The sequence below is a fragment of the Artibeus jamaicensis genome, unplaced genomic scaffold (genome assembly GCF_021234435.1).
Source record: "Artibeus jamaicensis isolate MK-2021 breed Jamaican fruit bat unplaced genomic scaffold, CSHL_Jam_final contig_252, whole genome shotgun sequence".
NCBI classification, from domain to species: domain Eukaryota; kingdom Metazoa; phylum Chordata; class Mammalia; order Chiroptera; family Phyllostomidae; genus Artibeus; species Artibeus jamaicensis.
Genome location: NW_026521538.1, coordinates 3,698,768 through 3,716,629, shown reverse-complemented (window position 1 = coordinate 3,716,629; position 17,862 = coordinate 3,698,768). Strand labels below are relative to the sequence as shown.

The 17,862-nt window shown below is 45.9% G+C and overlaps 1 protein-coding gene across 2 annotated transcripts; it reads left to right on the top strand.

Moving 5' to 3' along the window:
• The first annotated feature begins 4,596 nt into the window (after window positions 1-4,596).
• Window positions 4,597-14,278, top strand: SLC25A28 (solute carrier family 25 member 28). 2 transcript variants are annotated; one of them, XM_037138994.2, is made up of 4 exons: window positions 4,597-4,978; window positions 10,940-11,168; window positions 12,252-12,308; window positions 13,429-14,278. In XM_037138994.2, exons 1-4 carry the CDS (start codon window positions 4,688-4,690, stop codon window positions 13,944-13,946), a joined length of 1,095 nt encoding a protein of 364 aa, XP_036994889.1. In that variant the 5' UTR covers window positions 4,597-4,687; the 3' UTR covers window positions 13,947-14,278. The 2 variants fall into 2 exon arrangements, with proteins under 2 accessions (XP_036994889.1, XP_036994890.1); XM_037138995.2 differs by lacking the exon at window positions 4,597-4,978 and adding an exon at window positions 4,987-5,288.
• Window positions 14,279-17,862: the final 3,584 nt, after the last annotated feature.

Below are 17,862 nucleotides of genomic sequence, written 5' to 3'. Positions count from 1 at the left end.
TGGATATGCATTCTAGATGACAAGGGAGAAAATGAGAAGAATATTCAGAAGACATAATATTTCCTTTTAAAGGCAGAACCCAGAGGTTTCATGTAATTTACACTCACTAGCCAAAACTTAATCACACAGCCAATGCCAGCCACAAGAGAAGTTGGAGATAATGTAGACTTCAGCTGGGAAGCCATGGGCCCAAGCTAAAACTTGGGGTTTTGATTACTAAAGAAAATAAATGAGACTTGAAATTGAGACCACTCGTAGTCTCACAGATAGAGGAAAAAAAGAAAATGACAGGATCTAGAAGAGAGAATGCAGAAAACAATTGTCCTAGAAATACTGGGAAAAAAGAGTTGACAGTACCTGACTGAGGAGTTGCAAAGTGAAGGAAGCTATTGAGGGTTTAGAAAGAATATTACCCCCCCCCAAAAAAAAAGAGAGAGAAAAAGAATTGCTAATTTGCTTTTTAGGAAGGTTTAGTGCTTTTGAGATGTCGGATAGAGTATGTGTAGGTGTACTGAGAGGGGTATACCAGACAGTCACAATGGATTAGGTCCTTGCTATTCAAAGTGTGGTCCAGGGTCTCACAGCATTGGCATTATTTGGGGGCTTGTTGGAAATGCAGAATCTGAGTCTCCAGCCGGACCTACAGAATTATAGCAGTAGGCTAGATTATGCTATGGGTGGAATAATCCTAAAATCTTCCTGTCTTAAAAATAACAAAGATTTATTTCTTGTGCATACTAAAAGTCCGTCTGGAATGAAGTAGGTGGCAAGTAGGGGCCTCTGCTCATCATCCTCAGTGGGCTGATGGCGCCTCCCCCATTTGAACATCAGCACTCACGTGACAGGGGAAGTTACTGTTTGGCTCTCATGTTTGTCTTATGTTTTAATGGCCAAAGCAAATCCTGTGACCATGCCTATTTTCAAGGAGGTGGGACGAATAATCCTACCACATACCTGGAAGGAGGGGAATCATAATTCTGGCAAAGCTAAAAGACTCTTGGGGTAGGGAGGCATTTCACAGTTATTACAATATAGATGTAAAGTGACCAGATACTGGGAAAGTATATCAATTGGAAGGAAAAGGAGAGCATGAAAAAAGGAACATTTCAGAACAATTATTCTGAAGTAGTCAAAAAAGGTTCTCAGTTTTAGAGTCTGATTTAGTAGACAAATTGGGAAGACTTGTAGAATAGGAAAATTTTTGGAGGAATTAGTTGGGGTGGGAGTGGAAAGACTGAGATTGGAATGGACATGCTGAGTCAGAAATTAGGGTGGATATTCACCTCTGCCTACCTTTCCAGCCTTGTCTTGTGTCACTTCCCCCCACTCACCAAGCTCCAGCTTTGCTGGCCTTCTTTCTGTACTTTCACATACCAGCCTGTTCTCACCTTAGGGTTGTTATATCTACTGATTCTTCTGAAATGCTGTCTTCTGGGTCCATCATGAGCTCCTACCTGTCACTAAGAACTTGATACTAAATGTCATCACCTCAAAAAGACCTTTCCTGGTCATACGAATGTAGCCAACCAGTCACATTTTATCACACCTATTTCAGTTATGGGCTTAGTTCCTGATATTTTTATTTGCCTATCTCCTTCTCCCCATTAAAAAATAAGATCCACGATCCCACCTGTCTCGGTTGTGGAGCGGCCTTGGGTGTATCTCCTCTGAGAACGAGCTCACAGCTGGTCCCATTCTTGAACATGTGCTGAGGCCCTCAAGGGGTTGCCGCCCAGGTTTACAACTGGTCGCAAGAGCAGGGCAGCCATCTCTGCAGCGGCTTGCTTGTGCCACCCACGGCTACCACCAGCACTGTTTGTTCCACTTCCAGTGACAGTTCCTGTGTAGGTGCTAGTGCCCTGGGAAGTCATTCTCCACCACCCCGATGCCACCCCAGGTCACTGGTGGGCAAGCTTCCTTTTGGGGAAGTCCACTTTCCTGTTCATGGCTAGTGCTAGAGTGCCCAGTAGCACTTAGCAGCAGCGTGATCACCTGTGACCTGCCTCAGGAAGCCACAAGGAAGCAACCTGGCAGGGAGCACAGCAAAGCCAATGCTGGGAGCCCATCCTGAGAGGCCTCCATCAGCCACCAGACTTTCAGAGGCCCTACGCTCTTTTCAGCCCTTCCCTCTTCCAATCCCCCTTTCCCCTTCTCCCAACCCCACCACATTCCATACACTAGGCAGGCTGCCACAAGCAGCAACAGTTGGGTTCTTCTGTATCAAAATGACAAAACACAAAAAAGGAAGTTCAGAGAGCCCCACTCTTTACTATCCAAGCCACACACAGTCTTCCCGACAACCCATAACCTTGTGCCTTGCGTCAAGTGGAAAATAAATGACAAGTAACCAGCCAAGGAAAAAAAAAAACCCTCCATGACAGCATGGAGTCTATCCTGTACTACCAGCTTCAAGTAGTTCAGGCACAAAATTAGTACTCAGTAAAGACTAACCTAATGTTCATGTGGAAATTTTAGTTAAAAAGTATGCAATAAAAGAAATACACATAGGGGCGTAATGAAGAAAACAGATTTGGAATGGTAAAATTCTCTAAGGTATTAAAGATGAACAAGGGCATTAAACCTTTAGGATGCTCCCCCTCAGTGGGTAGAGAGGTGTAGGCGACTGAGATGTCTGACAGGTAGGACAGAGTGGTTCCTGACGCTAGGAAAAAGTTTCAGTGAGGGATGGGTCAACAGGGGTCAAGTGTTATCTCTTTATCAAGAAAGATGGGAATAAGGAAAAAGACCATTAGATTTGGAAAGGTCATTTGTGAGCACTGAGGAAACGTATAACAATGTAGAGCTTTAGAAGAGAAAGGACATAGCAGGTATAAATCGTTCGTAGTTGAATAAAGAGAATTAGTATTCTAGCAAGATGAGTAGGTTTCATTTCGAGACCTATTCATTTCCAAGGGAAATGAACTAGAGAAGTGGTAAGACTGAACACGCTCTGGAGGAGGGTTTCTTAACCGGAGATTAAGAGACCCTTAAGGGTCTACAAGTCACTTTCAGAGACTCTGCAAACTCAGAAATCACATGCGAAATTTTGTGCCTGCATAGCGGGTGGGAAGTGGTGGGGAGACAAGGCTTTGTAGCTTCATACTTTTCCAAAAGGTCGAGACTCAAAGATTAGTAATAACCACTGCTGAAGAGGGGGAGAATGGATGAGTTTAAAAAAAAATAGAAACAAAACAAAAACCTAGAGGTCCAGAGAAGGGTTAAGATTTAGAGAAAAAGGAAAACCTCTTATTTATCTAAGAAAAAGCTATAATCAAAATGAAAAGTTCACAATTGCATCATCATCTTAGTAAAATTAGGTAGTAAAGACGGCGGGAAGCAGTGTGGAGGCTTGCGCAAACACGCTCCAATGAATGGATGCCCGGAAGATCCGAGTGGGGAAAGTGCCTGCGTTACTCAACCGAGCCTGCAGAGGTCCTGTGCACCGTGTCGGCTCAGGAGGTGTTGCTCAAAACTGGGAATTTGGGGCACTGTTCTTTAACCAGTCAGCGCTGCTCTGACTCCAGCCGAACCACCAGGGAGGGGAGTGGTCTTTTAAAGACCATCACCACCAGGGGATGGAGTTCGCATCTGAGCGTCAGGTCAGGGACCAGCTGTACTTCTGAGCTTCCTCATAATGTCGGTACTTTCCCCGCTGTTTGAGCAGCTGCTTCCAGTATGGCCTTTCCACCTGCTGACATCTCAGAATCACACTGCCCGATTTCGACATCGCCTTTCCCTGCCTCCAGCTTTCCGCCCAGCACAGGGCCTATTGTTAGCGGACACCCCGGGAACTCATTCATTCAACTGCGGGGCTTACTGGGCAACTTTGGACGCAAGCTCAGTGCGGGGCCCTGGGATCTGAAGACCACCGGGCCCTCAGGAGTCAGTTTGCGCGCGACCGGGGGGGGGGGGGGGGAGGGGGGCGGGGAGTGGTGGGGGCAACACTCCAGAACCGACCGGAGTCTAATGGGCAGCCGCCCCATGTCGCAACAGGTTCCGGAACAGATCTGCGGGCCATGCCACTGGAAGCCCGGCTCAGGCTGGCTTCACCTCACGCTAGCCCGAGATCCCGCGGGAACAGAGCTTTCAGTCTAGAGCCCGCGCGTCTTGGGTCTGGGGCGGGCGCTCGAGTGTGGGTCCTAACGGTAGCAGTCAGCAGTTCGACCTTGAGGCCTGGCACCGCTCCCCAAGGCGACCCGACGCGGAGCATCAAGAGCTCCACAAACGCCACACCGAGGCCCAAACCCATCCTCTATCAAGCCGCGGCGCTTCGCTCTCTTTTCTGTAGCCAATAGGATCCCGACGTGGCCGAGGTCGAATATCAAGGGTGGTTGAGCCTATCAAAGTTCAGCCTTAAGTTTTACGGGTCGGACCAATCAGTGGCCAATAAACAAGAAGCTTCCAAGATCAAAGGGGAAGGGGTGGGATCTCAGTGGTAGCAGCGCCGCGGGGCGGAAGAATGACAGACAGCTTCACTAATACCGTAGACACAATTTTTTTACGTAACCAAGGGGGCTGGGCTAGTTTGGTAGCGGCACCAATGGCTGGTTGGGGGGCGTGTACGCGGGGGCCCAGCGGGAGCAGGAGGCCCGGGGCTCTCTGGGCCGTGCCTAAGGCAGACGCAACGGGGCCGGGGGGCAGCGGCGGCAGCGGCGGCGAGGGTGGGCGCCGCAGCTGGCCCGGGTGGATGGAGTTAGAGGGTCGGGGTGCTGGCGGTGTGGCGGGGGGGCCGGCGGCTGGGCCGGGGCGGAGCCCCGGGGAGTCGGCGCTGCTGGACGGGTGGCTGCAGCGGGGCGTGGGCCGGGGGGCCGGCGGCGGGGAGGCCGGGGCCTGCAGGCCCCCAGTACGACAGGATCCGGACTCCGACCCGGACTACGAGGCACTGCCGGCTGGAGCCACTGTCACCACGCACATGGTGGCAGGCGCCGTGGCGGGGATTCTGGAGCACTGCGTGATGTACCCCATCGACTGCGTCAAGGTGAGACTTGGACCGGCTCCGAACCCGACCTGGGGCTGACCCGACCCCTGGGTCCAGTCCGGAGCCAGGATCCCGGCCGAGAGCCGGAGCTGACATGAGTTCCTTCCTGGTTCCTGCCATCATCACACAATTCGACCGATACTTCATGCAAGCAAGGTCCCGGCAGGGAGTTGATCCCAGTGGGGAACCAGGACCCATTTGTAACCGTCAGTGAGATCTGAATCGGGACTCTGGAACGAAAATCTGTCAGCCCAAGCCCTGGATCTCAGCTGGGACTAAAGAGGAATAGGGTGGGATGGGATGAGAACAGGTAAGTGCTACTAACTTGATTAAGATGAAGCCAACTGGCACGAATCAGACCTCAGGGGCATGAGATATCCTCTGGGCAAGTGCTTTTACAAGCTCCTTGCTGTGTTTTCCCTTAAAAGTGACGGGGCAGGAACCAGAATCTATGCTCTCTCAGATAAAAGATTTACTTAATAAATAAACAAACCTGTGAGTGATTGGAAATCATTGTGCAGTTGTAATTCAGAGAACCAGATTGGGAATAACGTGGGAAAGATTTGTTCAGGAAAAGGTTTCGGTTTCCCTTCAGTAAGAGTGACACCCCACCTATTTCCTGAACATGAAATTTGAGCTGGGATTGGGATCGCTCCCTGGGATACTAGGGAGCACATCAGTTCCCAATCAACAGATGGAACTGATAGCGTCTTTTTCTTCAGCCATCTGAAGTTGACAAAAAGGAAAAAGTTGCCTGGAAGGGAAGCATCATGGTCAGAAAGTGGATGTAAGTGTGAAGATGAAATGGGCTCAATGTGAGGGCATGATTCCAGTGAAGGTACATGTATCTATTAAGTAATTGCATCCACAGCCAGGCAGACTGATTAGTGGGTGGAGAAGTCAGGTGCTTCTGAAGAAAGCTGAGTGAAGAGAGGAACAGATTATTCCTGACAGTTCTTACTGTTGTGCACTAGCTAAGGTACCAACCACTAAAAAAAAAAGTAAGGACTAAACTAAGAAGTAAATTCAAGGGGTCTCTTGGAATAAATATAATGACAGAGACTCATGGTGCCTTTACATGTTAAGGATATAGTTAAACACTATCCTGTCAGCTCCGTAATGCGTGTTCCCCCCCTCCCAAATTAGGGAAATGTTATATATTCAAAAGGAGGAGAGTATCAACTTGGGAAATGCAAAGTCTGTCTCTTCCGCTTTTCCCTGGTTCCAGTACCATCTCATGTTTTCATTGGTAATGGGGAAGGGGCTCATTAAGCTTTGGGGATGACATTTGAGTTGGTAGGAGCACATTGCAAGGTAACTCCTAATAACAAGGGCCATATGCTTTGAAAGGGTGGTAAATGCCCTTGGCTAAAGTGGACATTAGAATTTTAAATGCCCTCGTCAGCTGGGGGGAATAGAAATAAACAGTAAAATCCATCAGAGAGAAGTAAGAAGATGGTTAATGTTCTAACAATACTGAAATGTAAAGTGGATAACTACATGTGAAAAAGATTCAGACATTTATGTAATAAGGTCTAGGTTGAATGCCTGAATTGTTCATGCTAAATATCCAAAAGTTAATATGATCTAACTGCAAAATAAAGTCACTATACTTAGACTGTGAGTGAAGAGCAGGGTGGAGGGTGCTATATTTCAGGATAGGTATCAAATGAAAACTAGATCAGGAGCACAATGACAATTATTTAATAACTTGAGAAATATAATGTAGCTGACTTAGAAATATCCCTACAACTCATCCCTCTACGTGTGTCTCATTACCTTAGGAGACTTATTTCCTTACTCCATGTATTTACATAGTGCTATTGTTGCTGTAAACATTTTACAAATTCCTCTGTTAGGAATTCCTCTAGAATATTTGGGTACATATTCTTAATGGGACAAATCTTTGTCCTGTGACAAGACGAAACTGATTTTTTAATACCTGACACCATTCAGAATCAGGGTCAAAGATAAGGTGGGACCGAAAAGCAAAGAGACTGATTAACTCCTGAGGCTGATAAATCCATGAAGGGAACCATCTCTGAAGAAGAGTTCCAGAAATGTTTTGCGTGACCACAGCATTGCTGCGAGTCCCTTCTAGCCTTCCAAGTTAGCTATAGTGTTTTGGAAGAACAGTTGTTACTCATTTACATAAGCTTTGGAATTTTTAAAAACTTACTTATGCCTCAACACCCTACATTAAAGAAACAACTTTTTCATTTTGGGGAAAAATACTCAGGTGTCTTTAAAAGAAAAAGCTATTTTAGAAGAATCATTTTCATGTGCCATTAATGCTGGGGTTTAAATGACCAGGGAAGAACTAGGTGAGACCAGTAGGATTTAATGTTAGTAAGTATGTTGTGCAGGCATGAGAGTAAAATTCAGATCTCTTCCTTCAGAGAAGTCTTCCAGTTAACTTGTCCCTGGGCAGCTTTTCTTCCTCTTTTCATACATGAGCGGTAGAGAGGAAGAGCTGCCCAACTGTTCCCTAAGACTAGAGGCATGATGTGTCCGTGATGGAGCCTCTAGGGCAATCACAGTGTTAGCAAGTAAAAACTGACATTGGTTCTTGGCTTGCAAGCCTGTGTACCCCCAGCCACTTACCAGGGTCAGGTTGACTTAAAATGTCCTTGGGAGGGACCATGGGAAGTCAGCATAGCCTTGCTATTTCCACGGTCATAGGGCGATTTGAGAACCCAAATAAATCCCAGTTTTCCTTTTCTGGGCCTTGGAGGCAAGCACGAGACTTTATCTATAGAGATATACATGCTCTGCAACTCAAAGCAGTCGGAACTTTTTCCAAAATCATCTGGTGAAGTACCCACCTGTCACTAAGGTGCTGCTTTTTGGCTCTGTAGTGGTGAAGCAAATAATCTACTCCCAGGGTAAGTTAACCAGGGGACTTTTTTCCCAAATTCTAGACGTAAATGGCTACCTGTACACATTTGATGAAAGGTTATGAAATGGAAATGTTGGCTTATTTGATTTTCTTGCAGCTGGTAATAAATATTCAGTAAATTGCAATTGTTCTTATTTGTCCAGCACTCTCACAGCCTTATATGTTTTTATTCATTTAATCCTAGAAGCAACTTCATGAAATAGACAACATTTTTAATATTTTACAGATGAAGGAGGCAAATTAGGTAACTTGTCCAAGGTCACAGAGTTCGCGTGGCAGAGTCATGATGTGCACCCAGCCGGACTCCCAGGCCTTCCATTCAGCCTCCCCAAAACATTCCCAGAACCAAGCCAGGCGCTAAATGAACACTATTTAGTAATAGTGTTCATTACTAAACATGACCTTCGGATTTGTAGTTGGACATACAATTAAACCACAAAGAAATTTTAAAATGAAAACAAAAAGTACTACATTAAACCTGATCTATTAGTGGTTAAAGACTAGTTAGTTGCCCATACACATTTGTGAAATGACTCATGCAAGAGACAATGCTGCCGTGATCTGTAAATTCTAAGATATGAACTAGTATTTCTGAGAATTGTATTTGAATACAATAAAAAACCTTTTGTTTCTAGTACCTTATAAATTACCAATGGCTTTTACATGCCTTAGCTCCTTGAACCCTCACAACTGCCCCGTGAGCCAGCCAGTCTAAGCCTTATGCCATCGATGTGAATGTTGAAGCTCAGAGAGACTGACGCCCCAGGGCCACACACACCCAGCCAAGCTCGGGCTTAAACTCAGGTTTTCTGACTCAAAGGTGGCTGTCTTTTACCAAACCACTTATCTCCCTACTTGTTGTTCATTTGGCTTTTCTTAAAAGCCAAGATTTTTATATTGAAGGCTGTTAATCCTTAGATTTCATCTTTTCCAAAATACAGATTTATTGGCCCACACATATGGGGAGCCATATTTTTATATTTGGTATAGCTTATGCCTGCGTCCTCTCTATCGGTTTATTTTCAGTGAGTTAGATTTAGATGTGTATACAATGTTCAGAGTAATTTACCTAGTCTAGGCTTCTCTTGGGGGTGCAGGGTTTCAGGCCTCTGAGGCCAGACCTTTGAAGACTGGTTAGCTAACTAGACTGTCGACTCCAGCAAAGCAGTGACCCTGGCCTGGTAGCTCAGTGCGTTAGAGCATCGTCCTGGTCTGCCAAAACAGTGTCATTTCCGAACACTGTCCCTGTACAAGATCAGTTTTGAACAAACTTACAGAGACAAGTAATTATTAAGCCACAAGGCCCAATTTATCTATGAGTAGCCATAGCCAACAAAGACACGGTCTCTTTGAATAACTCATCTGATGGATTTTATACCCCCTGGGTGATGTGAAAGACCAGTAAGCACACCCTTTATTGGATATTTATGAGGGTGTTTTTTTAGAGGTGTAAACAAATGTATTACACTGTGTTAAGTGATACTGTTTATTTCCAATTGAACTTCCAGTAGTCTTTCAAGCTTCCAATTCTTTGTTGGTAGCAGGCAGGAAAAAATATAGAGGAATGTGGATTGCTTATGTCTAACTAGGACCTGTTAATCTGGTTAGTTTGTTAATCCAGTTAGTTTTCTTTTCTCCCATGCTCTTGAGAAAAGGCATTACTCAGGTCCAGATGGCCAACAAGAAGGTTCAAGCTTTTAAATGCAGATTCAGTCAGTGATTAAGAGTGAAGCACGAATTTAAACTGTACTTGGATGTCAGTCACCCCCTACTGGTCACTAATGGCTGATTTGCTACTTTTTGAACTGGTGCAGACACAGTTAATATTAATTCATTCTTACATTTATTCATTCAACAAACACATCTTAAGTGCCTACTGTGTTCCAGGCACTGGATATTGATTTTATATTGTTAGTCCCATGCCACCACAGCCTGAAAGTGGATCGATAGACAAGAGATCTTCATGGGGAGACATACCCTCGGACACCCACTGGGGTAGTGTCTCAAATAAGATTCGCTTCCCAAAGTTTAATAAAACTTAGTCAAGGAGTATCATACAAAATATCTACTGAAAGCATTTGAGATCTTGCACCCTGCATATGTTGTCACTTTGGCTCAAATAAAGTCATAAAAATTCTCTACAGGCTTGGACACTTCTTATATTGACAAACTCATACAAATGGAATCATACAGTATATACTCCTGTGTCTTAACTTCATTTAACGTTATGCTGTGAGGTTCATTCATGGTATTACATGTAACAGAAATATTGACCATAAACTTTCATTTTAATCTGTGAATCCTCTGGAGATTCTAAGGATTGTATTTCACCAAGACTGATTTTATTCACTGATGCCAGTTTGGGGATTCTGTCAATGTAGTCTAGATATCTGGAAGCCCCTTCAGTTTTAGAAACTAGATCCACCTTCATAGTTTCAGGGTAAACTTTCTTCCCAGGAAATTAGAGGAGCATCTATTAGGAATGCTACTTTGGCCAAGACTATCTTACAGACCCAGCTGCCAATGCCAAATTCTGTGAAAAAGTCAGATTGTCATCTCAGTTTTATCAAAGGATGAGCCATTATCATCTCATTCGTCAGTGTAGTATTTGGTCGGGAAGCAGAGCCAGGATCAGTCTTCAGAAACGCATCAAGTATGTGTAGACAATAAATACTTGACTATAGAATCTATATATAAAGAATTCTTAGTCTGAGTTATTAAGGGCAGGAAAGAAACTTCTGAAACACAGGCTTCATATTTATTGCCGAAGCTATAAATCACTTTGTGGAGTTCAAGGACACTTACCAAGGGGTGATATTCTCAGGAAAATAATGGTATTCTGTTCTTAGGGACATAAGTGACTAGAAAAAGAAAGGTCCAAGTCTTAGGAAGATCAGATATAGATTTAGAAGGAGGTAAAACTGGATGCCAGGCATCACTCCTGCACACTCACTGGCTTGATTCCACGAAGAAGGGTCTGCCCAGTGCCCGAAGCCCGAGTGGTGAGGTTGAGTGAGAAACTGGCATCACTGACGTTGCACTTCTTCTTTCTGTAATTTCAGACCCGAATGCAGAGCCTACAGCCCGACCCAGCAGCCCGCTATCGCAATGTGTTGGAGGCCCTCTGGAGGATTATAAGAACGGAGGGCCTGTGGAGGCCCATGCGGGGGCTGAATGTCACAGCAACAGGCGCGGGGCCTGCCCATGCCCTCTATTTTGCCTGCTACGAAAAGTTAAAAAAGACATTGAGTGATATAATCCATCCTGGGGGCAATAGCCATATTGCCAATGGTATTGAGCCTTCCTGTGCTGGTTCCCCCATTTTCCCGACTCTTTGGGCTTTGCTGTTGCCAATGCTTTGCAGTTTCATCATGCTTCAGAGCTGAAGCTTTGGGCTGGGGTAGGCCAGGTTTCAGGGTAGGGACTTCCAAACCTGATGTTCTCAGAAAACAGGCTGCTTCAACCCCACCCTTCCTTTGGGACACCTCAGCGAAGGGTTATAATATCCACCCTTAACTTAACCTGCTTAACGATTTCATCTTCTCACTGGCATCAACTTCCAGCACCCTGGTAATGTGGAGGCACGTTGAACTAGCCCTGTTATATGTATTTGAGAGCTGGCTGCTGTCCTGCTCCTCAGGGCAGGATTGGAGGTGACCCAGCTGCCCAGGGGAGACACTAATGGAGTCCCAGCTCTTTGCCTCACTTTTTCAGGACCCCAGCTAACTAGTGTCTGTCACTGAGGATGTGACAAGTCCTCCAAGTGGATGGAGGTGGAGCCAAAGGACTTCCGAATATAAAAAGAGGGAACAGAGGGTTGGAAGTTGTGTGGATGTAGAGGAGTGAATAGTAGTAGCCTGGAGATTGAGGATTGTCTGAAAACCAAAGTGAGTGTAGAGAGTAGAGGGTGAGAAATATGGTAGTTCAGACCTGAGGAAGTCTAGGTGGACAGATGTTAGGGTTTGGAGGCGGACTGGGCAGCCGAGGGGCATCAGGATAGAAGGTGAGGTTCTGCGCAGATGTGGCCACCTGTCCCTGCTGTCCTCCCTCCAGTGAAGGCAGTGGGTGTGCAGGCATCCCTTGGCCGCAGTGTGTCTGCATGAACTGAATTAATTGATAAAGGCTGGACTCTGGTTCTTCCTGCTTATAGTATTGCAGATGTGCAGTGCACTTTGGTGACCATACTATGTTGCTGGGAACAAATATATTCATTTCTCAGAACAGGAGTTTAGGAGTAGTGGATTCCCAAGTTTTGAGCTGGCTCTTAGCATCCCTCCCTTGCGGTTTAGCACAGCCACTTCCCTTCAGTACGGGGCCTCAGTGAATGTCACCCTCTCCAGGCCTTACATGTGGCAGTTGTTTTCTCCTTTGCAGGTGCAGCTGGGTGTGTAGCAACATTACTTCATGATGCAGCCATGAATCCAGCTGAAGGTAACGATTCCTCAGCCTTTCCCTCTGTGGGCAGCTGCATCTCCCTGTCTGGGCTTTTCCTTTATTTCTGGTTTGCAGAAAGCTGAGTTTCTGAGGGAAATCCTGCCACATTACCCTGTCTTACCACTAGATGGCGCTCCGCCCATGTCTGAATTTAGGAGGAGCCCCTTGGACAGATAGCATATTCAACTGAGATTTCATTCGTCTTTGTGGCTTCCCTGGAAAAGATACGGCTCTACTTGGCTTGTTCCTGGACCTTCTTGGAAGTCCCCTTTGCAGTGGAATTGATCTCACCTGAAATATGAGCAGATTATTTCACTTCAAATAGATGAAGATGGATTTTAACATTTGAAAACGCTGCCTTGTTGGAATGAAGATAGTTGAGATAGGAATGAAAGGGTAAATTGTGGAGTTCAGTCCCTGCATTGCGGCTTGGATGTTGGCAGTTTAGTTGGATGATGAGGTACTCAGACAAATATGAAGGGATAGCGTAATTGCCATGGTCCTTAACTTCCAGTTCTTGGCCTGTCTGGGCAAGGCCGTAGAGTGGAAAGGGCCAACACCAGAGTGAGGATCCGCAGAGCTCTTACCATGGCATCCACTTGAGGGAGTAGGAGATGTTTGGAAACGAAAGCCACACTTTCCTTGCCTAAGAATTTTGTTTTCTTTTTGGTAGCACTCCTGTAACTGTCCTTATGTCTTAAGAGTCATGCGCTCTTAGTACCTGGAGGTTGAGATTGTTAGGGCTCTGTGTTCATTATTATGTTCATGCCACTGAGTCATTTCTTGTTTTGGAATTTACAAAAAGTTAATGATTTAATCATAGGTACTTGTTTCGAGGAAACCCTTTATCTTATGTGATATTTAGTTCATTTTAAAGAAATCCAGTTGGGTTTCTACTATCTAAAGTAGGTCCATTATTTCTTGTCTTTTTACCAACCCTCTCTGATTCCCTTCTGTCAAAAAAGAGAAATCTTGATTTATCAGGCTGACAGCTCACTCACATTTTTTTTCTGTCTCCATTCCATTGGCTGATCCGCTGACTTGGAACTCTGAATCTGGACACTTGCTCATTGGTCGGTTGCTGTCCCCACGTCTCCCTTCTTGATGGCATCGGCAGTGGTCAAGCAAAGGATGCAGATGTACAACTCACCTTACCACCGGGTGACAGACTGTGTGCGGGCAGTGTGGCACAATGAAGGGGCCGGGGCCTTCTACCGCAGCTACACCACCCAGCTGACCATGAACGTTCCCTTCCAAGCCATTCACTTCATGACCTACGAATTCCTGCAGGAGCACTTTAACCCCCAGAGACGGTACAACCCCAGCTCCCACGTCTTCTCCGGAGCCTGTGCAGGAGCTGTAGCTGCCGCTGTCACAACCCCACTGGACGTTTGCAAAACACTGCTCAACACCCAGGAATCCCTGGCTTTGAACTCAAACTTCACAGGACATATTACGGGCATGGCTAGTGCCTTCAGGACGGTATATCAAGTAGGCGGGGTGACCGCCTACTTCCGAGGGGTGCAAGCTAGAGTAATTTACCAGATCCCCTCCACAGCCATTGCATGGTCTGTGTATGAGTTCTTCAAATACCTAATCACTAAACGGCAAGAAGAGTGGAGGGCAGGCAAGTGAAGTAGCACCGAGTGAAACCAGGGGTTCAGATGATACTGCTGTGCCCTGCCCACTCCAGCCACACGCTCTCTCCTGGCATGCTCTAGCCTGGAGTGGAGTTGGAAGGAAGGTAGAAGGCTCTCCCCAGGCTGTTGGTGTTCTGGCTAACACCAGTTCCTGCCAACCTCCGTTGCTGCCACCTTTCCTTCCAGGCCCTAAGCAAATGCAGCAAAGCACACCACAGCACCTTTGACAACCTCTGTCCATCCTGGGCCTGATGACCTGCTCTAGACTGTTATAGAGGGATAAGCAGCTCATTCCCCTGGTTCCTAATAAAAAGCCTTTAAATTAAATGGTTTTATTGGGTTTGTTTTGCCAAAGGGGAAGTGAAATGCTGTGGACTATTCTTGACTTTAAGCATAAATCAAGGGGCCCAACAAGGGGAAGGTCTACTGCATATGTCTGTGGTTTTTGCTTCTGCTGTTTTCATGGTGATTTAAGACACTGGGGCCCTCCTCCCCTTGTTTTAGTAATTAGGCTCTAAGGACTCCCTGATGGCAGCAACAATGGGCCTTTGACGGATCCTGGCTAAAGAGGTGCTCCTATCCCACTACCGCCTTTTCCCTGGGGCAGCACAGGAAAGGTCGATCTCCCTTCTAATTCTCAGCTCTGCCTGCAACCATGAAACTTCCCGAGTGGCACTTTGTTTTCTGATGTCGTTGCAAAGCTACAGTTATGTTTTCTGATGTCATTGCAAAGCTAGTTATTTAGTGAGGCTGCAAGTCCTGGAGATTATGCAGTAAATAAGAATATCATTTGGTTACAAGGCTTTTACAAGTACTTTAGCATCCATGATCTCACCGGTTCTCAGCATCTGAGAAGTAGGCAGTGTGGGTACCTATTCTATAAGTAAGCAAAGCTTATAGAAGCTATGATTTGCTTAGGGTGTCACAGTCAGTGCAAAACTGGGGTCCCAGCCCAGGTCTTTTGTCCCCAGGAATGAAGCTCACTGTGCCTGCCATCCTGCAGATAGGACAGGAGCAGAGAGCATGTACTCCAACCTGCCATTTCCTAAGGATGCTCCCTGCCTGGTAAACACTTAGGCTCTGCTCCCAGATTTCCAGGGAAGTGGCTTTAGCTGTGCTTTGTGGGTCAATCTGTTCCTTTTGGGGGATACCAGTAGTTATTAGCAACTTCTTCAGTGCACAGATTAGAAATCTGAATTTATGAAACTTGCATCTATTATCCTTATGTCATTCATTCAGTAAAACCCTTTAGTGTCTGGGGGGGGGGGGGGGTGGTGGTGATGATACATAAAACCATCCTAGCCCTCAGGGAGCTTATTGTCTGGAGAAGAAGATAGACAAGGTAAAATGCCAAGAAATATCACAGGATAAACCTTGAATACTTGTTTGGAGAACATAAGAATACCCAGCCTTGCCTTGGGTGACTGGGGGCAGGCTTTTGGAAGAAGTGACAACTGGGTGACACCTGGAAGATGAGCTAACTAGATGAAGGGAGGAGGGGAAACGTTCCAGGCAAAGATGTAGAGGTGAGAGAGAACAGGAAGCATTTGGGGTTGTGTGTGCAAGTGGTTTGGTAGGGCTGGCAGTCTGGGCGAGGCTCAGCAAGGGCCGGGTCTTAGAAGCAATGCCTAGGAGTTAGAGTTTATCCTGAAGGCAATGTAGAAGCATTACAGGATTTTAAGCAGAGGTGTGGTGTGATCAGATTTACAATTTAAACAGATTACTGAGGCACTCTGAGAAAGGATTAGAGGAGCAAGACTGGACAGGCAGGCAGAGCTTAGGGGGCCATCACAGTCATTTAGGTGAGGCTGCTAGGTCGTCTGGACCAGGACCACGGCAAGGAGATGGAGGAAAGTGTGAAATTGGAGCAATGTTAGGGTTGTAGAATAGATAGGATTTGGTTACAGAGCAAATCTTGTCCACCTTCCACCTGATAGCCCTTCAAGGACCTATGGAGAATCATGCCTGAATGCACTTGAAATGAAACTGTCAGGGAAACAGCCTGGTCTCCTGTTCTCAGCCTTGTTTAAGTAAGCCATGTCGCTCCTCTGATTCAGCAGTGGAAAAGAGGTGTTAACAGTGCTAACAGGTGGTCACAGGAGTTTGACTCGCCTACGGAGTAAAGAGCATGATACAATCACTGCGAAGGTCCACTCGGAGGGTTTGCTAGTGAAAACGGAAGAGAACAGCTGCCTCCCAGCACATGCTCAGCACAAGAAAGGGATGCTTCGTGGGCCCTTGCCTCTGCAGACAAATCTGGACCACAGCAGGCATTACAGTAACTCTCATTTTCCAAGAATCGATACAGGGTAATATCTGAAAGAACGGTAGTCACTAAAGGCTCCCTGAGCTCTAATGCTGTTCATGAATAAAGAGAAAAAAATGCAAAGGTGACCTTACAACAGCATTTGTTCTCTAGCTACTGGAGGACAGTTAGTTTGGAACTTGGACAGGGCATTAGGTTTTGCAGGTTGCTTGGCCCAATCACTGGAGAAGATAGAGGTGGAATAGAAGGTACGGTCAGGCAGTCTGGAATGCCAGTGACTGGGTATCTGGGTCAGAAAGTAAAGCCTCACTTCGGCCCTGGCTGCTCTGGCTCAGTGGACTGCTGGCCTGTGAACCGAAGGGTCAATGGTTCAGGGCACATGCCTGAGTTGTGGGCCGGGTCCCCAGCTGGCGGTGTGTGAGAGGCAACCAATCGATGTTTCTCTCCCTCTCTTTCTCTCTCCCTCCCCTTCTCTGAAAATAAATAAATGAAATCTTTTTTCAAAAAGCCTCATTTCCACAGGACGCTCCATCCCGTGAGAGCTGTGGGCGTCTGGGGCATTCCCAGGTCCAAGGCCTCTCTGGGAAGTGAGGTAGGTTAATGTGGACCCTTGAGGACTCAGGACCAAGCCACTATCAAGTGGCCAGTTTCTGCATAGTGCTATGCAATGTGGGGTATGGGGGGTCACAATTTGACCAGAGAAAAATTTTCTTAATTGGAGGTGCGAGACAAATGGAAATGAAAGAATCTTATAATAACAGAAGACAGTATAGCCATGTACTAGACTGCAGAGAACTAAAACTGAGGTTCAGAGACAGAAAAGAGATAAGTGTAGGTCAGAATTAACAGAAAAGAGGTGGTTTTGCTGAAGACTGGAATAAAAAAAGTCTTTCATAAAAGACAAAAAAAGTTACATAATGCTAATTTTATAAAATTTAGAAATCATAGGTAATTGCCCTGACTGATGTGGCTCAGTTGGTTGGGCATCTTCCTGCAAAAGGGAAGGTCACCACTCTATTCCCGGTCAGGGCATATGTCTGGGAGGCGGCCCGGTTCTGGTTGGGGTGAGAGCTAAGGGCGGCAGACCCATGTTTCTTTCACATGTGCAGTACTTTTTTTTTCTCTCTCTCTCCCTCCTTTCCCCTCTTTAAAAGACATAAATAAAATCTCTAGAAATCACACATAACAAGAAAACACCTCTAGTCCCATTACTCAGAGAATATGACATTTTGAGGTACACATCTGTTTTCATGCATATTTCTGTTAATTTTCCAAAATCAGATCACATTGTAACCAGCTTCTTTCACATGATATATGGTGTCCATCTTTCCATGTTATTAAATTTTCTTCCATCACCTCAGTGTGAGTAACCACACAACATTCCATTGTACAAATGTACAAAAGGTTATTCGGTCTTTGCTGCACTTTTATAATTTATTTTGAAAAGCATTGCTGAATGCTTTAAAATTTAAAATTGCTGAACGCTGAAGAGGAGAGTGGGGGAGTGGAGAGGTTGAGAATGAGGAAACAGTCTGGCGCCACCTCCTGGCAGGTGCTGACAGGACCCCGACTGCAGACTAGGGTGCAGGATAAGGATGAAAGGGTGGGGGCCAGCCAGTGGGAATGTCAGAGGCAGGATAATTCC

What these genes read in the sequence shown, in the direction of transcription:
- SLC25A28 (XM_037138994.2), top strand. Translation starts at nt 4,688, where the DNA reads ATGGAGTTAGAGGGTCGGGGTGCTGGCGGTGTGGCGGGGGGGCCGGCG. An exon ending in CAATAGCCATATTGCCAATG is followed by an intron (nt 11,169 to 12,251) that starts GTATTGAGCCTT and finishes TCTCCTTTGCAG; the next exon opens with GTGCAGCTGGGTGTGTAGCA. An exon ending in AGCCATGAATCCAGCTGAAG is followed by an intron (nt 12,309 to 13,428) that starts GTAACGATTCCT and finishes TGGCATCGGCAG; the next exon opens with TGGTCAAGCAAAGGATGCAG.